Below are 20,498 nucleotides of genomic sequence, written 5' to 3' on the forward strand. Positions count from 1 at the left end.
TATTTTATGCTTTTCAGTATGGGGTGAGCTAGTTGAGGTTTACTGTTGGTAGTTAGCCATGTCTTATCCATGCTGGTGAGAGCACAGATACTTCCTGTAATTTGTCCTTTCTAGCAGTGGCTAACTGCCAACATTTCTTTATTGTTTAGGTAGGGTAACCCTGGAAGTTTCACTCTCCATGGGAACATATAATGAAATCTCAGACTCTGAAGATGTGTAAGAATCACTCTGGCAGGGACTAAACCAGCAAGTGAAATAAAATCTATTTTAATGTGTACAGGAATCTCATTTCTAGCTTGGTTTGGTCTCCTTAGCATTGACCAACTATTTCCAAATAAATATTCTATTTATCCATCCAAATAAATAGACTGCACCATGGTTAATAGAAATTCAACTAGGGATATCCCTTGAAAAAGGGCCATGGCATTATTTGGTCCCTAAGTGAAGTTTCAGAACACATTCTGAATCTTGGTATTTCTCCTGTGAGTATGCATTTACTATGGAAAAAATATCTGGCGTTTAACCAGGCCTCATTGTTGTTACTGTCCACAAAGAGGAAGAGGTTAAATGGACAGATTGTGCGGACAGAACTGCTTTTCAAACTTACAGCATGTACTTGTGAAGTTTTGCTAGTGTGACTGCTTAGTTTATGGCTACAGAATATTAGATGGCCGTTGAAGTCAATGTAAGTATACATTCCCATGTGGGTCGTTTTATTATGGTATGTTAATTCACCTCAGATAAATAATCAGAAGTAAGTAAATAATCAAAATGAATACTAAAGCTGTTTTGCATTCAAAATTCTCTAAAGTTAAGTATATTCATAATGAAACTTCATAGCTTGTCTTGTTGTTTTCCCACAGTTGACCTCGTGATGGATGATTTCTTTCCAGCACTTACTCTAATCTGTTATTGGATGACTGGAACCAGCCCTCTTCTACTTTATGGACTGGTTTCTGTTGTAATCAGAATTTCCATGCCGATAACTCTGAGGGTTTTTCCCTGTCTTCCCCATAATTTTTTTTATTTTCTTTCCTGTTTTTTTAGCTGATGAAGAAGCCCCGGATTATGGATCTGGTATTCGACAGTCTGGCACAGCTAAAATTTCATTTGACAATGAATATTTTGATAAGGTAGGAAGTCTTAAAATTCAGTTAAATTTCATTGAGTGCAGTAGTTTGTGCTTCTACATAAAGAATAAGTAATATGGGGGGGAAGAAGGTGGTGGGAAAACCAGAAACTGCAGGAGTCTCTTACACGCAACTTCATTTAATTTTTCAGAGTGATTTTTCTTCAGTTGCGATGACTCGGTCTGGACTGTCATTGGAAGAATTAAGAATTGTGGAAGGGCAAGGACAGAATTCAGAGGTTACCACTCCTCCAGAGGAGATCAACAGAATGAATGAGCTAGGTAAACAAGAAATATGTAGTGGTTTTGGAGAACTTAAGGGAAATCTGGGACGCTTCCAGTCAGTGATAGAAAGGAGTTCTGTGTGTCCTTCAAGAATATGATAGGTAGGAAGAGGTGTAACTGATGGGTTGCCTATGATAGATGCTGAAGTTACTCATTTGAAGAACTGTGCAGAAAAGCTGTTGCCAGGTATTTGGAGCTTTTGATTATCAGCAAATAATTTGGGCTCAAAAGAAAAACAAAAAAGTGTGATGGGACTAAAATGTTGCCTGAAGGAGTATTTTAAGAAAAGAAAAGGGGAGGTGGAGGAGAAAGAAAAAGGAAAAAAATATTTCATGTGGGATGTTTGTTTCTCCCTAAGACTTGAAGTCAGCCACTTTGGATGGAAAGATGACTATGGAAGGATTCACTGAGGAAATTGGTGATCACTTGAAACTGGGCAGTGTGTTCACCTTCCGTGTGACAGTGCTACAGGCCAGCGGTATCCTTCCTGAATATGCGGATATTTTCTGCCAGTTCAAGTAAGAATTTGTCCTTATTTACATTAGGCAATGAATAGTTTGATAGAGAGTGCAAATAATAGTGGGCAATGGAGGGTCTCGCTGAGAGCTTTTCAAATCAGTGGCAGTGTGGTAAAGCAGAGAAAAACACCTTGTTGGTTACTGGAGTTCCTGTTACAAGCACTACGTGCTTTGTGTTAGCATGGTGTTGAGGAATAAAGTTTTGCAGAAAGGAATTAAGAATCAGAGTGGACTCTTAAGCTACTGGTTAGAGATATCTTAAGTTTTTGTTTGATAATGGCTTTTAATGTGAAAAATTCAATTAAATTGTACATATGTACAATTAGAATGAAAGCTACGTGACCCTTGAGTAAATCAGTCGCTCTCAAGTGAAAGTGTTCTTTGGCTTAGTTTCTTAGAAAGAGAACAAAAAATGGGAGTAATAAAGACACAAAACAAGTACAAGAATTGTGGTCCCAGAGACTAGGGTATTCCTAGCTTTAGGCCAGCACTCAACTCCCTGTAAAGTTCTAGCAGAATAAATTTATGGGTTCCTTTCAGTGTTGCGTTCACAGCACAGCAATCTTCGCTAAACTGTTCTGGGGTGGGTTTTTGTTTTTTTTTTTTTAATGTGTGGTGTGGTTTTTTTTGTTTTAAAGCTTTTTACATCGGCATGATGAAGCTTTCTCAACAGAACCTCTCAAAAACAATGGTCGAGGGACTCCCCTTGGGTTTTATCATGTTCAGAATGTAAGTAAAACTACATGAATAGTAAGTGCTTGTTCTAGCACTGGGACTTGTGCGTATCCTTCTTGTTAAACTCATGAGAGGTGCATGGGAAAGGGGGGCAAGGGGAATTATTAAGAGTAGACAGTAGAAGGAGTGTGATCAGCTGAATGATGTAATCCCCAATGGAGAACAAAATACAGAATGATTCTGTGTGGCAGATTTAACTCTTCTGTTTCACCTTACTTCCTGCCTTTGAATTCCCTATTTCCTTTCCAGGATGTTTAATGAGAGCAGTCTAGAATTCAAGAAATAAAATACATCTGAATAGCAGTGCTCATGATACCAGATGAACTGATTTTTATGAACTGTCTAATCCTTTGGCTACATGTAGCCGCCTCCTCTTCTCCTACTTAAAAAGCCTGATATTGAGGCTTTCATTTTCTCCTTTATTGAAGGGTAGAATTAATGCCTAAATAAAAAAGGAATGCAACTGCTTTTTACTGTGAGTGGCACTAAACTGTATGAAATATACGGACTCTTAAAACTCAGACTTACAAGATTTCCTTTTTGTATGTCTCATTTTCTTTCCTTACTTTACCTAATAGATTGCTGTGGAAGTGACGGAATCATTTGTGGAGTACATCAAAACAAAGCCTATTGTGTTTGAAGTCTTTGGACATTATCAGCAGCATCCTCTCCATCTGCAAGGACAGGATCTCAACAGGTATTGTTCACTGTTCTGGCATAAAGGCTGTTTGTGATCATGCTCAGGTTAGCTCTGCGGTTCAGTTAGTACTTTCTCATACTCCTGAAATTATATAGCCACACCCTCACAAGTGGGATTCCTGACTGAGATGTGCTGGCAGAAGCCTATTTACCCAGCATAGTATGTTTGTTAGTGAGCGATGAAATTGTTCTAGCATCTCAAATGTGGAAAGCTGTTTTGTCAATACAGCTGCATCCACCCTACAAACACTGTGGTGGTAGAATATTGTAGTCAGAACTTCAGTGGTGGTCTGGGTGAGTTCTGGTAAACCTTAACACTGCTCCTCAGGGCAAGTGGCCTGATGCATAAAGGTAGGATGACAAAAGAAGAGAGATGAGATTAGGGGAAAAACAAAAGGCTCTCAACCTTTTGACATACTAGTGCCAAAGTTGATGAGCATTTGAATTTTTGGAATCGGGGAAAGGATGCCTAGTCGTAGTCGTCTTCACATCTTAAGGGAAGAGGCTGCTGTCTGGATTATTGGCCTGGTTAGCCCTCCTACTGAGGGCAGCAGCTGCACAGAGGAAGCACATGCTGCTTTTAAGAGGAAATGCCAGCTGAGGCTTGTTCCTTTTCCTTTAGTTAACGGGCATTTCCCAAAATAACTTATTTTCAGTGCGAAATGCAGGTAGAGCAGTTGGAAATAGTAAATTGTTATTTTTTTGTATTTTTTTACTGATAGCTAGGATTAATTAAATTAAAATAGAAAAAGGACATAGGTTAGTCTGAGAAGTGTTGTGAGTCCACTTGTTTTCCTGACAGGTGATGTTTACCTGTCTTCATGGGATTGTGAGGATATTTTCAGAGACAAAAGTGGATTGAAGGACTGTACCAGTTGTGTGTGTATACATACATGCATGTATGTGTATTTGTATATATTTTTCTATGTTTAGCTGCCTCTATATTGATAACTTTTCATTTCTCTATAGCCCTCCACAGCCTTCCCGAAGATTCTTTCCTCCCCCTATGCCACTCTCAAAGCCAGGTGAGAACAGTTGTCTAATTCTGTACGTCACATGTCAAAATGAGGGTCATAGTGTATTCCTAATCTATTCAGGACACCAAGAAATGTAATGGAGTGAATGTTGCAAAGGGCATTGGATCTATCTTTTGCTGGCTGTCTTCCTTTTCATGTGTTCTTTTCAACATCCTCTGGCAGGAAGTGCTTCTTGGTTCATTAAAGGGTAGAATTTCATTCCTGAGGTGTTGACCGTATTCCATGAGATCTGGCTGTGGCTCTTTATGTGCTTACTGAGCACTTGACTGGAAATTTACTTATTCATTAACTGCTTCAACTTTTTGCTCTCTAACATTCTTGTTTAGTGAGTCAGTCTTGTTGAAATGATCCTTGGTTTTCTTTGCTTAATTGTAATAATGCATGCTGAACGCTTGTGGTATTTTTCCATTTCACCTTTTAATTTCCTCCTCCTGCTTTCTCTCACCTGCATATTTCTACCATCCTTTTTTTGTGTGTGTTCCATTCCCTTTGCAGACCATGAAAGAAAAATTGAGTTGATTAGGTATCTTATGTCTGGCTATGTAAACGTGCATGTGCTGAACACGCTATCCGAGCATGCCAACGTGCTTGCATCCTCTGCTGTGGCTGCTTTCCAGGATGGAGCTGACCAGCTGCCACCTTTTCTCTTTCTGCCTGTTCCCAGTTGTCAGAGTGAGCGGGCTCCTAAACGAGATGGTTAGTAGCCAAACTTGATCTATGGTAGATGTAGAAGTAGTTCCCAAACGTGCTTCAAAAATCCTTTTTTCGTAGCTTTATCATATAGTATTCTTGGGACTAGGAACTGCCATACATATGGTCATGGAAGGATGATGCTGTGATTAAGTGTAGGGCTATTCGAGTGAGAACCATAAAGAGAGTCTATAAACTCCAGTGTGCTAGGTATCTTGGATTTTTCTGTGTCACTGAATCTATCCCCTGAAACTTCCTGGACCTCTGATTATTTTTTTTTGTGTGTGTGTTCTGTACGTAGTTTTGTGAGATTGGGATGAGAGATGCTGCATATGAAAAAAACCGGCTAGCTGTAGAGGAAACATTCTGCTGTGTTCTGTATAAGTTTCCTTTTTGCTCATCTTTTTTTTTTTTGCTACTAACAGTGCTGTTCCTCATTTACATTTGTATTCTGTTTATAAAAAAAACCAACAAAACAACAACCAAACCCAAAACCCAGCTGGCTATTAATTGTGCCAGAATAAGTCCATGAGAAGTTCTAGAACTGGCTTTCATGTTTAGTTAAATGTGTCTTTCTGTTGTTTTTCTCTTCTGGTACTTTTGAGTTTCTCTGCTTAGCAATAAACTTGAGTGACTTGTGTGTTCAGTGTTCCTCTTGCTATCAACAGCGTTGAGTCCAGCTGTAATGAGTTTGTGTGCAGCTACATGATATGGTGCATATAAGAGAGTGACTGCCCTGAGTAATGAATGGGAAGAGTAAATGACACTGAAGCTTGCTACCTAACATGATGGAGTTGCAGTGCTGTAAATAAGTGATTCTTGTAAAATCTGTCCCTCTGGGGTAGCTGCTATTTTACACAGGAAAGAAACAGAATTCACATTCTGTTTTTCAAAAGAGACTACGCAGGCACACCTATAAGGATCTTTTCTTAACTGGGGACTGTTATGCCCTTCCAGCACATGGGAAATTAAGTTATGGTGGCAGCTGAAGGATACACAGAGGTGTGACGATAAGAGAATCTAAAGAACACTTGAGGAGGGGAAGAATGGGGCTTGAGAGACTAGAAGGGAGAATAACTATTTGGTTTAATAAAAGCAATGAGGTTAGTATGTGAAAGCAGAAAAATGGAAAATCCATTGCAGAGTTACAGAAATACCTGTCAGAACACACAGGAACTAAGCTTTCAAAATGTTCCCACTTACAAAAATTAAATGAGCGAAGGGATAAGCGAAGTCATGTCATGATACCTAAAAGCTGTGATGTAAGTATGTGCGAAGGAATATCAGGTTATTTCTAGAATTTCAGTTATCCCATTATTTTTTAACATAGTTTAGCCCTGCATTTGTATGAAAGGAATTAGAGAGGATCTGGCCAGTAGTAATCACTGATACCAAAACATAAGGAGCCCAGAAACGTACTTTGGCAGGATTATGGCTCTGGAATAAGTCTTGTTCAGTCTTTTTACATACACATTATCTTATCTAAACTGGTACAGGAGACTAGCAATTTGTAACGTGAAGAAGTGAAGTCCAAAGTTTTAAGTGTTGATTGATTGATGTATTTATTTCTTGTGTGGGGAAGGGGAAATGTACTTTATGGGTGAGTAATGTTCCAGATGAACATGAAACAGTTCTAAATCACAAACTGTTAAGCCATAAAGTAACTGATGCACATTTGAAGAAACTCTTTTTCTGTGGATCTACAGAGACTGCATATTTTTACAAACTTTTTGGATACACTTTTGCTTCATTATTTAACTTTTTATTAATTGACTAATTTAAATTTTAAAAAACACTTTGAGAAATAATGATTGCTGTAAGCAATGTAATTTTCATGGAAAAAGATGTGGTCTGCATATGTACCTAGAATTCGTAGGATCACTGAAATGACATGTTTCTGTGAGCCCTAGAGTAAGCTTTACTTGTTCAGTCTTTGTAAACCATTCTTTTTTATTTTTTCTTCTTCTTTCTTTTTTTTTTTTTTTTCTTTAAGTTCCAGCTACAAAGCTAAATACTATGAGCAAACCCAGCTTGGGCCAGAGTGTGAGCAAATATGACCTCCTTGTGTGGTTTGAGATCAGCGAATTGGAGCCAACAGGGGAGTAAGTCCAGTATTAATCTTTTACATTTTAAGAACGGTGGTTTATGGGAGTTTGATCTTTTGCCCTTTGTTCTGTTCAGACCCAGTTGATATTTAGCAGTCATTATTGGGTGGTGGCCTGGCTGGTTTGTAATGATTGGGTGTAAATTCTGCTGGCATTCATTGTCCCTATTGGAAAGGACTAAAGAGATAGAATGACCTTTTTTCATACTTGAAGTAATCTTTCCACTTTGAAAGCCTATGCACACCAGCTGAACAGGTGCTGGGAAAATTTGTCCTGTGTAGGCCATGAGTTTAGATTCTTTGGGTCACTAGAGACATTATGCTTCAGAAGTCATCTAGCAGGCCCTATTTTATGTTCACCTCTGCTACAGAGAAGGTTTTCCCCTGACAGAGGTCTTTAGGGATTATATTGAGAAGTGAGTTCCATAGTTTTCCAGAAGTGCTCAAAGTACAGTATGTGATAGTTCTGTATTTCACTGATACTGTGGTGCAATAGAGTCTAGCCTGAGACTCAGTAGAAACACTCTTATTTCTTTAGATATTATATGGAGAGGTAACTGTTGGCAGCAGAATACAGAGTAAGGTTGCTGTGCTTGTATATCTTTCCTGCCTGTTGATTTCACTGTCTCACACAGGTATATTCCTGCTATTGTGGACCACACTGGAGGCCTGCCCTGTCAGGGGACGTTCCTGCTTCACCAGGTACTAATGAAGGCTGTAGTACAGCAAGTTCCATCTCTGGGGGGAAGGTTAGAATGCTAATGACTGGATTTTGCATCTTTCATGTCTTCTCCTTTCCCACACAGCTGTCTAATGATAGCTGTAGGGTCAGTCATCCTTCAGTCTGTACTTAGTCTGTTAGCTTTGGGCTATGAGGAGAATATATTTGACTCCTAGTATATTGCTGTTTACTTATCACTGTGCATCCCACTCATGAAAGATGAAAGCTTTTTAAAAAGCAGGAACCTTTGGGACCAGATTTGTGCTTTCAGTGCAATCTAACATCTCTACCAAGGACACAGAAGGATCACATGGACTCAACTTTCATTGGTTCTCTCTCACTGCATGTGGCTATAAGACACATCTGCACAATGTCTCCATGCATTTTAAATGCCCGTAGTTAATCACAAACGCTAATGTAATAATCCTTAATAATAATTTGTCTTTAGCTAGATTCTAAAGATAATCCTAGTTAACTATTGGTTAGAGGTTTGTTATGTTTTTTCTACTCTCAACTTCTGAGTTTCTTTTCATAGAGGCTACCTGTGACTTGCATTTCCTCTCTTTCTTAAAATGATAGGAACAGTTCTTATAGCTTAGGAATAATGGTCATATTCCAATAATTTCCTTTAAAAAAAAAAAAGTGTTAGTTCTGGATTTACTAGTGTCCTCATCAGTTACTTCGAGTTCAAAGCAGAGCAATTCTAACCTTTTGTTATTGCATTGCCAAATCCACAATATAGGCAAACATCTTTCAACTTCTTTTGAAACAGTTAAACACAAAGCGCCTTCTCCCTGCATAGTTGTCCTCTACATGTGGAAGAGTGGAATCTGTTGCAACCAACACCTGGGGAATTTTTCTTTTTCAGATGTGGTGTTTATTTCTGTTCTACAATTTTACCTTTTTCCCAGCTATTACAGAGTCTTATTATATTTTGACTTGTTACAGATATATGTGACAAAGGAGAAGAATATCTCCATGAGTAGCTGCTATTTTCTAGTAACTTTTTTTGGTAGATATGCTTTGTCTTCTGGTAGATACACTTTAGTATAACATGTAAGCACCCATTACCCAAGTATTTGCTTGGTTTTGTGGTCAACTCTGATATATCCTAGAGACCATACATATCTTCTTTGAGAGCGTAGCAACAATTTTAGGTTAAAAACCTCTTTGTGGTATGAGGAGGGAGAAGTGTAATTTCTGTTGCATATGAGAATATAATGTTCCTCTTACATTAGTTTTAGGGCCCTCAAACACGTTGTTTGTTCGCAGTTATGGACTAATTTAAATTATCTTATTAGCTTCATTTTTGCAGTATAAGTTCAAAATAGATGATGTTAGTGTGTGTGTGAATACTTCACCAGTGTTTTGTTTTTGAACCCTACAGGGAATCCAGCGTAGAATCACAGTCACCATTATCCATGAGAAGGGCAGTGAGTTGCACTGGAAAGATGTGCGAGAGCTGGTTGTTGGTGAGTATATTGTTTTGCATGTTGCTGTGTAGGGAAGAAAAGTGCTCATAGCGATTTCTCTTTGTATCAGATTCTGTCATCTCATCTTTATAAGTATTGGCTGTGAGAGGAGGATTTTGAAAAAATATCCGGAAGAAAAACTTAAGTTTTGCAACTTCCACTTACAGCTGCTTATTAATCAGATAGTCTGAAATGGTATTTGGCAAAACAGATTCCTTCTGTGTTTCAAGTTTTAGCTTTAATTGATTTACTCTTCCTACCCTTTTCAGGACGTATAAGAAATAAAGCAGAGGTAGATGAAGCTGCTGTGGATGCTATTCTATCTCTGAATATTATCTCTGCAAAATACCTGAAGTCCTCTCACAGCTCCAATAGGTAAGTGGATAAAGGGAGCACTCTAGCAGGAATCTAAAATTCCTTTGACTTCTGAGGTATTGGCAGGATGTTTGGAAAGCTGGGAATGTTAATAATTATTAAATGTAGAATTCCATGGGCACAGGGCATATAGATAGAGAATGAACATTACCACAAATTCTTGCTAAAGCTGAAGTCCATTGGTGTACACAGAGGATTTCTTGATAATGCATTTGAATTACTTTCCATTTGTAAGCACCATAAAGGGAGGATGGAAAGGAACAGCCTGAGGGAATCTCAGAATTTAACCCAGAACTTTTAAACTGACATCAAGGTTTGTTGCTAGAATACAGCATTGTAGTACAAGGGCAATCTCGGAGGATATAATTACGGATGTGTACATACCTGTATTATTCCTGGAACATGCATGTGACAATTTAAGCAAGAGCCATGCTTTGTAAACTAAACTTCGTAATTGTGGATTTATACAGATGTATGACAAACTGACTCCAGTTCTAATAAGGGGGGGGGCGCCTCTGTTCCATGTTACTGCAGTCATTTGAACAACAGCAGGGGCCCTGCCTGAGAGGTTTCTGGCTGTGCATGTCCCCTCGTTAGGGTGCATTGCTGTAAAGATCAGTCAGACTCCACATTGTTTTGCTTCAGTGTCTGCAACAAAGGGCAGCAAAGCAGAATGCTGTGTTGCCAGCACAGCCTTTCCCTACTCTGACATCAGCCAAGTCACTTGACCACTCCATGGCTCTGTTTAGCTGGTGCAAAGCAGGAATATCTCTGAAATTTAACTATGAATGTTTCCGGAGGGGAGCGGGTTGTTTTGGAGCCCATCTTTGCTGCAGCTGTTGAATGCTGGAGGCGGTATCCTTCTAGGCACTGAAATGGCTTCTTCCTTCTCCATTAGAGGCTTGGACTTTGAAATACCACTGTGATATTAAAGGTGGATTCAGAACACTGCTCCTACCAACCAAATATCTTCCTGCCACCTAGTGTCTGTAAATGCAGACAGTGACAGGTTTTTTGTAGCAGTTATTCTTTGCCTCCCACTGAGAAGTGGGTATTTTCATGTATTTGAATTAATGGATCAGTATAACTGGAACATAAGGGGACTGTTGCTAGTTTCCAGTCTGATATTATTGGATTTATGGTTGGAAAGCCCTATACTTTCTCTAGCAATTTCAAGAAATTCCTATATTGCTCTGTAGTTTTCTATTAAGTAGGCTGCTTGGATGAGGGATGAGTGTGAGTGAAGCTGTTGACCATCTTTTACCAAAATGCCAAGGCTTGAGCTGTTGGGATGAGTGCATGTTAGGGTGATGGAGTGGGATTGAAGCCCTGGTAAGGGATATGTCTTATGTTTTGCTCATTGTCTGCAGACTTGTTTTCTGGTTGGTGGTTTTTTCGTTGATTTTTTTTTTCTTTTTTTTAAGTCCACTTGTTCCTCTCAGCTGTTGTTTTTCTCTTCTGCTTTTGGCTGCACTAACTGAAGCTCTTTCTATGTTTTTACAGGCTCTTTCTTGATAAGGATATGCCTAGGTATTTTCTGTTTGCTTCCTTTGTACATAAAGATTCTTGAAAATAGAATGCTTTATGTCTCATTTGTATTGCTGCCACTTCCCTTTTAGCTTTTACTGAATTCAGTTAGCGTGCCTCTTAGCTCTTCCAGAAGTAGTATACCACCTCCTCCTTGTGTCAGGGGTTTATTCAGGTACAATTCAGTGGGGGACTTGTGAAGGTAAACTTCCCTTCACTTGTAAGAGCAAGCTTCCTTCATTCAGTCTTTCTGATTCTCAAAATGTGCCATCAGAATAGAGTCTCTGTTTGTAGTTGTTGCTATTTTCTTCCTTTGTTCTATGTCAAAGAACTAAATTTGCAATTTCCTACTGTCTCTGACTCTGTAATGCTTGCGCTGTTTGAAGTACCAAGTCAAGGACTGAATGATTAGGTTACTTGAAATTCCAGCAACAAAAAGCAGTGGCTGCCATGTGACTGGCATTCAACCTCTGTTCTTAGGTTGGATTTGCATCTGAAATTTAACCGTGTGGTTGCTACTTCTTAGTTTACCACTTGGCAGGGAGGCAGACGTGTAGTAGCTGCTCAGACTGGATTCCTCTTCCCCTTCCAGACTGGATCACAGCCAAGCATGCTGGCTGCACAGTCTGGGACAATTTGCACTCTTCTTTGTGTTCTGCCTCTTTGAAAAAGAGAAGACTTTAAGTCTTCACTACTCTGGATTCACCACCTTTCTCTAATGCTAAAATGAACTCAAAAATCAGTTCTAACTATACATTGGTGCCTTTAACCTGTTTCTCCTGTTTTCCATGCTTTGCTTGTTCTGTGCTCTGTTTTCCTCCTTTCGCTATTGGCTATGCTGAAAGAAGTTTGCTCACTTCTGGCTTTTTGTCTCCCTCTATAACTATTCTAGCAGGTTCTGCTCTGGACAGGCAAGACTGTGTATTTAACTTCCTGGCTAGACAATATGCAGTAGAGTAACTGTCTCAAAGCTATACTTGATTTCAACTTGGTGTTCACCCAAAAATTATCATTTTGCTAAAGATGGGCACTTAGTTCTGCATTGATGAACATTTACACCTGTGTTCTCTCTTCATGATGAGAAGTCATGTTTGGCAAATGGTGCAGAGCTGATTCAGGGGATAGGTACACTACTTCTTCCATCTGTGGAGAACCAGGTTTTACTACTTTTTCTTTGGCCTGAATAGTAGATCTGGAGCTTGCTAAAAGTTTTAAAAATTGCTGTCATAGCTTAGACATGATGAAAGATTAAAACATAGGAACTCAACACATTTGTAAAGAGTTAGAGGACAACCTGTGTTATGTGCCTAATCTAACTCAATTTAAGGATTATTACACTGAAGTGTCTTTAAAGTTACCAATTACTTAGCCTTCAGAATATGTTTCTCTGTAGCATTTTTAATAGAAGCAAGACATTTAGAAGTAATTTCTTAAGTATGCTACTTCAGATGAAAGCAGTATTTAGCAATATTCTCAAATTATACTACTTGACTGCACAGTTCATGGTGTCTCAATGTATTAGTTCAGAATTGTGTAATTGGTATCAGGAAAAGGGGATTCTTGGGAACTGTATTTGAGATCAGAACTCTTTCTGATATGTCTGCTCTTCAACTGTTTCATGTTTCTTTTTGTCTTGGTTTGGTTTTTGTTATTTCTTTCTTTCACTCCCCACCTTGTTTTTTGTCATTTGTCTTTGGTTTCATTTTCTGTTTTGCTGACTTGGCCTTGGACATTAGTACATAAGCTCTTTAGATATATAACTTGCTTTAAAAAAATAATATACATGAAGCACTTCCTTGCTTTTAGTACTACGTCAATTGGACTCAAAATGGCATGGAAAAACCTCAACAGCAAGGGGATTTGGGAGGGAAATTATATGGAGGTGATGAAGAATTAATACCATGTCTTTCTGTTACCAGTGTAGAAAAGCATGCTATATTCCTGAATAAAGGTATAGGACTTCTTTCCAAAGGAACCTGCATGAAATCAGTCTCTACCTGTGAGAAAAGAGAAAGCTTATTTCCCTGAGCCCCTGTTAGAGAGGAGAGAGTGTAATGGTGACTCTGGACCTTGTGATTTAGCTGTCCTGTGTATGATGCTTTCTCTCACTTTTTACTTGAACAGATGAAGTTTCTTGATTGCTGAGGTAGAACTGTGGGAACCTTCAGTTCCGTTCTTTCCATGTATCAAATTGAAGAAACTTCTTACAAAAGTTTGTGCTATATCTGCAAGTTTTTACTTGAAGGTAGTGGGGACATAGAAAGAAATCTTTATCATTGAGTATAGGACTTATCTCTACCTATCAATCATTCTGATTTGCTATCAGAAGCTGCTGGTTTTAGAAGATGAAATGTTGTTCAGTCTTTTGTTGCTATGTGTTAGTCCTAAAATATGGTGTAGAATGAGTGTTGCTTATAAAAAAGAATCTTCCCATGCACTTTGGACGTCCAGCTGGGCTGAATTGCACCTGAAGCAGTAAAGAGGAGTTCTGTCTGTTTACTAACACTTTTCTTTAATGCTGATTTCCCTGTAGTGTTATGACAGCTTTTGCTCTCTTCTGTATTCCCTCTTTCCTCTTTTAGATGAGTCTTTTTCATAACAGGCAGTGGTCTCTCATGCCATTTGAGGTAGAAATAAGTAATCTGGGGAAAGAAGAGAAGGTCTTTGCTTCAGCTGTTTGTTATCTATGCCACTGAAAGTCATAGTGGATGATATCAAAGAAGAGATGCTTTATGCTGACTGATGAGAGGGATGCAGAGGAACTCTTACTATTGAGCTTTTACTGTACTTTTTTCCAGGACTTTCTATCGGTTTGAAGCAGTTTGGGATAGCTCCTTGCATAACTCCCTTCTCCTCAATCGAGTGACACCATATGGAGAGAAGATATATATGACCCTTTCTGCTTACTTGGAGGTTAGAAACTTGTGCCTTCATTTTTGCTTGTGACTTGAGTATAACTATTTGAGACAACAGACAGTGTGTAATCAAGATAAATACTTACTGAACTAAGTGATTTTGAATCCTGAAGCCAGTGAAAGTCTTTATTAATTTTCTGAGAACAGGGTGGAAAAACTTATTCACAGTTAACATCTTGATTTCAAGGTATTACTGCCTCACAACAAATGTGAAGTGAAACCGGTAATCTCCTTACCTTTCTGTACCTCCTTATACCTATCTTTGTATCTGAAAATCCACTGAAATCAGTGAACGTTGCTATGGAAGTACTAGTGTTACAAACACTGGCCTAGCTCTTGGCTTTGCGTGCAAGACACTGTTGTTTTGTGTAGAACAATTACTTCACCGACAAGACGCATGAAGAAATTTGACAGTTCTCTTTTACAGAAACACATATGAAAACCCTTCACCAAAGAGCCAAACAGGAACAAATTTCAAAAAGCTGTACCACTAAAAGAGGGAAGCAGTATAACTTGGCACAGTTGTCTGCAGCCACTCATTCATTACTGTTTTCTCTTAGCTTGACCACTGCATCCAGCCTGCCGTTATAACAAAGGATGTTTGTATGGTCTTTTACTCACGAGATGCCAAGATCTCCCCACCACGATCACTGCGCAATCTCTTTGGCAGTGGCTACTCCAAATCTCCAGATTCGTAAGTTCAGTTACCAATTTTGGTATCTATGTTTTGTGTCAGCATGTGCTTTTTCTCTTAGAGGACATGGGGAGAATGTAGCTTAGTTTACTTTATTTCTTCCTTGAAAGTCTACCTAGTTATAGTTATCCAGTCTGGTTTTGAACATATTATTTCTGAACACTTTATTTCTGAAGATAATAGGGGTTTTTTCCCTCTGATTTCTTGTGAACAGCAATCGAGTAACCGGGATCTATGAACTAAGTTTATGCAAAATGTCAGACACAGGAAGTCCAGGTAAGTACTAACTGGGTGTCCAAGTGATAAAGATGCTGTAAACTGAAATATTGCTGAAAACTTCATAGACAGAATGGAGTAAACACTTCTGTCCTGATGGGAAGCAATTCCTATATTTCATAGGAGCAATAGAACATTGCTATTCCATAAAAAACCTTACGCAGGCTTTTACATTTGACTTGGGTCTGTGTTTACTATTGGTGAACCAAGGATTCACTGAAAACTTTGCATTTTCTTACATGGGTATATCAGGAAACTGGGCAAGTACCTGAGCCATAGACTTAAGGAGCATAATACATGGCTCATAACTAACACAGCTGAGCCTTGGAGCAATAGAGTTTTCTCTTGGTCTTTTTAAGATATTGCTGATATCTGATGCAAGCTTGGTAACTTGGAAGCAGTGTAGTTCACACAGTATCAGTATATTTTTCCTGTAAGACCTAGCAATTGAAGTTCTTGTGTTGAATTGGGCTGAACAGGAGTTTGCATTATATCGTGGTCAATAGAAAATAGATGAATGAAGTAAGAAAGCTGGACTAAATCAAATCTCTTTCGGCTGTGTGATTGCTGTTAATGAAATCGTTGCCTTGTATATTTCCAGCCAAACAACAGAAGCGTTGGTTCTTCACAGATTGCTAATTGGTAAGTGTTTCTTAGTGGCATCCCTCTGGCTATGTTTTTAATGTGCCTTATGTTGTTTTTAAATGCTCAGGAATGCAGAGGAGACGGAGGAAAGTCCTGGATACATCTGTGGCGTATGTGCGAGGAGAAGAGAACCTGGCAGGTTGGAGGCCCAGGGGTGACAGCCTCATTCTAGAGCATCAGTGGGAACTGGAGAAACTGGAGTTGCTGCATGAGGTGAGTAAAGAGATAGGGGAAGTGAAAGAAAAAGCACAAGTCTACCTTTGAGTTTGCCTTTAGTCTACCCACTGTGAGATTTTCAGAGCTGAACAGGTTCCCAAATGGGAGTTTGTTCTCAAAGTCAAGATTTAAATAAATTCTCCGACAGAGAAGGTAAAACGTGTGTGGCTGGCTGCTGAGTAGAATTTTCAGCTCAGCATCTCAGTGTATTCAGCAAAGGCAGATTCAACTTCTAGGGCCATTGTAAACTCCCCTCCCCAGGGAAAATGTTTACTGGTATGAGTCTTAATACGTAAGAATTCAGTGCCTGTAAAATACGCAACATCCTGGAGCAGATGATACTGATTTCTTTTCTTACTAGGTGGAAAAAACTCGACACTTCCTTCTGCTTCGTGAAAAGCTTGGTGACAGCATACCCAAGTCCCTGAGTGACTCATTGTCTCCCAGTCTGAGCAGTGGAACCCTCAGTACCTCCACCAGCATTTCTTCACAAATTTCAACTACAACATTTGAGAGTGCTGTGACACCCAGTGAGAGCAGCGGCTATGACTCAGCAGATATAGAGAGCCTGGTGGATCGGGAGAAAGAGCTGGCCACCAAGGTATAACATGAGAAAAGCATTATAGGTCTAAATTGAGGTGCCAAAGTGTAATCTTTGATTAAAGATGATTAAAGATTAATGATGAGCTTCTCATAGCATGGTGAATATCCAGTATTGTGTGAATTTCATTTTAATATGCTCTATAGTGAAATAATCCGTTCTCACCAGCCAATGCTGGTGGCTAGGTTTGTGCTATGGCTGTACCTCATTCCTCTTCATTAGTAGCTCTGTAAATGAAACTTTCTAATTTTATCAAGGGAGGTGATTATTCCCCTCTTCTGGGATTTCTTCACAGCAGTTTAGAATTTGTTTATTCTTTCATTAGTTGCGAAGTTATGTCTTGGCAAACTGCCTCTTGTGTTCAGATGTCTCTGAACATCTAAATCTAAAATTTCTTTCTTTGTGTTGTTTGTTTCCCTCCGCCTCGCCTCCCCCAGTGTCTACAGCTTCTTACTCACACTTTCAATCGGGAATTTAACCAGGTGTACAACAGCATCAGTGATTGTAAGGTAAATATTTCATGCAATACAACACACTATATTTGTAGTACAATAACAATGTATTTGTAGTTTGTGGCGTCTGTTGATACTATGAAGAGATAAAACGCTTCGTGTTAATTTTCTTTATTTTCAGTCTGTTGGAAGCATTTGGTTATTCAGCTTCAGGCTCCAAAGACTATCACAGGAATTAGAAATGGTGTGAACTTGAATGACAGTTTAGTTTCTAGTGTATTAGCACATTGGAAGTGCTCTTACTATCTTTCCTTACATACGCTTTCCCTGCATAAAAGGATAAATAAGATCTTTTAAAAATTCTGACTGTAGGCACAGGGGACACCAAGGTGCAAACTGGATAGTCTAATATTCTACTGAGGAAGTCACGGTGTGAATAATCAGAAGTGTAGGACATTAATAACAAGCTGTGTCTACAGAAGTGCCATTGTGTTTTCACCCCCAGATGGGTTTATGATGATTGTGTGCAAAAATTTTACTACTGAGTAGGAAATGGCTGATAGAAATACCTTTCTATTATCTGAGCCTTCTGCAAACTGAATGCCATGTTCTAGCCAGGACTGAACACAAGCTACAAAAAAACCCTCCTCTGTAATATTTTGCCTATATTTATCCTTGTAGTTGTCAGATATTTCTCCGATTGGGCGGGACCCATCAGTGTCGAGTTTCAGCAGTGCTACCCTCACACCTTCATCTACCTGCCCTTCTCTGGTGGATTCAAGATGCAATTCAGTTGATCAGAAGTAAGCATAGGCTATTAATAGAAAAACATTGCTTCTCCGTGCTTCACAAATCTGTCTTTGCTATGTTTTCTGATTATTTTTTCCTCTCCCCCTTTCTTCCTTTTCCCTACTTTCAGATATTTCTCTGTACAGCCTTTTCTTCTTGCCTTATCTTTTCCAGTCACTCTGCACAATTATTTTTTCCCCATTTGGTTCTTTTGAAGTGTTGTTTTTTTTTTTTCTTTGTCCTGAAAGAACAGTCAGATGCTTGTCATTCCAGTGACCATCTTCAGTGTGTCAAGTCCAGAGGTTTTTTTTTTTTCAGAGGTCTGTTAAAAAGACCTACTAACAACCACCCAGAAGAAACCAGTTTGGCCAGTAATCTCTGTTTATCTTTCTCAGTTGTATCTATAGAAGATATTTTTGATGAAAATGGCAATAACTACTTAGTGAAAGACATCCAATTTGTACCTTCTCAATTTAACATCCCTGAGAGGAGGAGTGCTGATGAAGTAGTACACTTTACATGAAACCGTAGTAAGACATATGTCTGTATTGTGACTGTGTTTGGCAAGAGAAACGAGGGAAAAGTAGTGGGGAAACAACTTACCAGCAGTTATTGTAAGTTTTATTCCACAGATTTGAAGGGAAATGCTATTTGATATTGTACAAAAGGATCCCAATGTCATGCGAAAAATCTGGACTGGAGGATGACACTCATATGACAGGCTAGGCTGTAAATGCACTTTAAATTCCATTGAAACATTCAGTTGGTTTGTTGTGATTTACTTTTCTTTCTCCACTTTTTTTTTTTTTTTAAAGGACACCGGAAGCAAATTCTCGTGCCTCCAGTCCCTGTCATGAGGTGGAACAGTTCCAGCTAATTCCTACAGTAGAAACTTCCTATCTTGCCAGAGCTGGAAAGAATGAATTCTTAAACCTCGTTCCTGATATTGAGGAAATCAGACCAGGGTAAATTTTCTATTGTTGTGTGATCATGGCGTCCTGAGAGCTGTCACAAGGGCTTTCTGAGATTTGTAGTTTCTTTGCCCCATTTGAGGAAGGTAAATTCAACAGGTGATAGCAGAACTGTAGAGTACTGTATCATGGAAACAGGACTGATAAGGGTCATGTTGATATTTGATCTCTGCAGCTTTCATTCCCTGCATCTACTTAATGAACAGGATTTCCAGTGACTTAGATATAAAATCTGTTATCATCAAAACCGTGGCTGAAGTTCACTGAAGTAGAGATCTTTGTGCGTCCTTCTTTCTGTCAGGCTTTTGCATAGTTCTTGAGAATTCAGCTTACTATAGAAGAACTTTTTCATAATACTGTTGCAGACAAAACTTACTAAGAACCAAGTGTCCTGTACAGTGTTTTGCAGTTAATAGGGATACTCAATAGGTGCTTTATTTAGGGGAAAATGTATTTCTGTTTATCTGTGGGTTTGGTTTGGTTTTTTTCCAGCTCTGTGGTCTCAAAGAAGGGATATCTCCACTTTAAGGAGCCACTCTCCAGTTCGTGGGCCAAGCACTTTGTGGTGGTTCGCCGTCCCTATGTTTTTATTTACAACAGTGATAAAGATCCTGTAGAAAGAGGACTCATAAACTTATCCACAGCTCAGGTGGAATACAGTGAGGATCAACAGGCAATGGTAAAGGTCAGTCTGAGAGCTATTGTTTATTTACCTGTAGAGCAGGTAGCAGTGCATCCGTACCATCCTGTGTGTCATTTCTGGTCAAAGGAAAGTGCATTTGTGTTTTGGAGAAATGACTGGCATCCGATGATTCTGCCCACAAAGTTCTTCAGGGTTTCTTATGTTTTGGACACAGTTGTACAAGAGACTGAAAGTGACTGCTGTTACGCATCGTATTTGCTTTTATGAGCATGTGTTGGTTCCTTGACCCTGTGTGTTTGGATTTTGTAGTTTCATTTCTGTGGTGCTTTGGGATTGTGTGTTTTGTTTGTTAAAAAACAAACAAACACAAAACAGCACACACAAACATCCTGCAAGGAATCAAATTAACTTTACTGGTCCATCTCAGCAGCTCTTAAAGTCCACCCTCATGAGTTAAAAATGTATTTTGTAGATGTCGTCCCATTTGACTGACTAATAATATCCTGGAAATGACCAGTGAAATGTAAATAAAAAACCTTAAGTCTTGTGGGGTTTAGGAATGTGACATGGCAAACTCTTCTTCAGAGAGGAAGTGTGCATCAGCTTCTGTGCTCGTAGACTTCAGTATTTTAAATTGTCCTTAATATTCCAGACACCCAACACATTTGGTGTGTGCACAAAGCATCGTGGGGTCCTGCTCCAGGCCGTCAACGACAAGGACATGAACGACTGGTTATATGCCTTCAATCCACTTCTTGCTGGCACAATACGGTAAGAGGCAGTTCATGGGCAGACAGTGCTGCAAAGCATCGAGGTAGTGAGATAGTCATAACCAAGGAGGCAGGTTTTAAATTTAAATTCACAGAATTTAATCTTGTTCTGAAGAATTTGACAAAATTCATGAACTGAATGAAGAGGGTAGGCAACAAAAAAAGTATAAAGCAAGCCCTGTATTTCAGGAAATGCAGTGGCTGTTGCTTTGGCTTGTGACATTCTTAATAGAT

General features: G+C 39.1%; 1 protein-coding gene across 7 annotated transcripts in view; it reads left to right on the forward strand.

Annotated features, from left to right (window-relative positions):
* Positions 1–20,498, forward strand: part of KIF1B (kinesin family member 1B) — a 94,693-nt gene that overhangs the window by 68,950 nt on the left and 5,245 nt on the right. For all 7 annotated transcript variants that reach the window (XM_075773505.1, XM_075773499.1, XM_075773503.1 and 4 more), the window contains 20 exons: positions 1,048–1,133; positions 1,282–1,411; positions 1,773–1,932; positions 2,571–2,661; positions 3,246–3,364; positions 4,336–4,391; positions 7,087–7,195; positions 7,833–7,899; positions 9,306–9,390; positions 9,660–9,765; positions 14,091–14,205; positions 14,768–14,901; positions 15,116–15,177; positions 15,890–16,035; positions 16,400–16,639; positions 17,077–17,148; positions 17,773–17,894; positions 18,696–18,845; positions 19,344–19,536; positions 20,147–20,265. In XM_075773505.1, the coding sequence (XP_075629620.1) occupies positions 1,048–1,133; positions 1,282–1,411; positions 1,773–1,932; positions 2,571–2,661; positions 3,246–3,364; positions 4,336–4,391; positions 7,087–7,195; positions 7,833–7,899; positions 9,306–9,390; positions 9,660–9,765; positions 14,091–14,205; positions 14,768–14,901; positions 15,116–15,177; positions 15,890–16,035; positions 16,400–16,639; positions 17,077–17,148; positions 17,773–17,894; positions 18,696–18,845; positions 19,344–19,536; positions 20,147–20,265 (2,362 nt within the window). The remainder of the gene's footprint in view (positions 1–1,047; positions 1,134–1,281; positions 1,412–1,772; positions 1,933–2,570; positions 2,662–3,245; positions 3,365–4,335; positions 4,392–7,086; positions 7,196–7,832; positions 7,900–9,305; positions 9,391–9,659; positions 9,766–14,090; positions 14,206–14,767; positions 14,902–15,115; positions 15,178–15,889; positions 16,036–16,399; positions 16,640–17,076; positions 17,149–17,772; positions 17,895–18,695; positions 18,846–19,343; positions 19,537–20,146; positions 20,266–20,498) is intronic.

This window comes from Balearica regulorum, chromosome 21 (assembly GCF_011004875.1).
Source record: "Balearica regulorum gibbericeps isolate bBalReg1 chromosome 21, bBalReg1.pri, whole genome shotgun sequence".
Lineage (NCBI taxonomy): Eukaryota > Metazoa > Chordata > Aves > Gruiformes > Gruidae > Balearica > Balearica regulorum.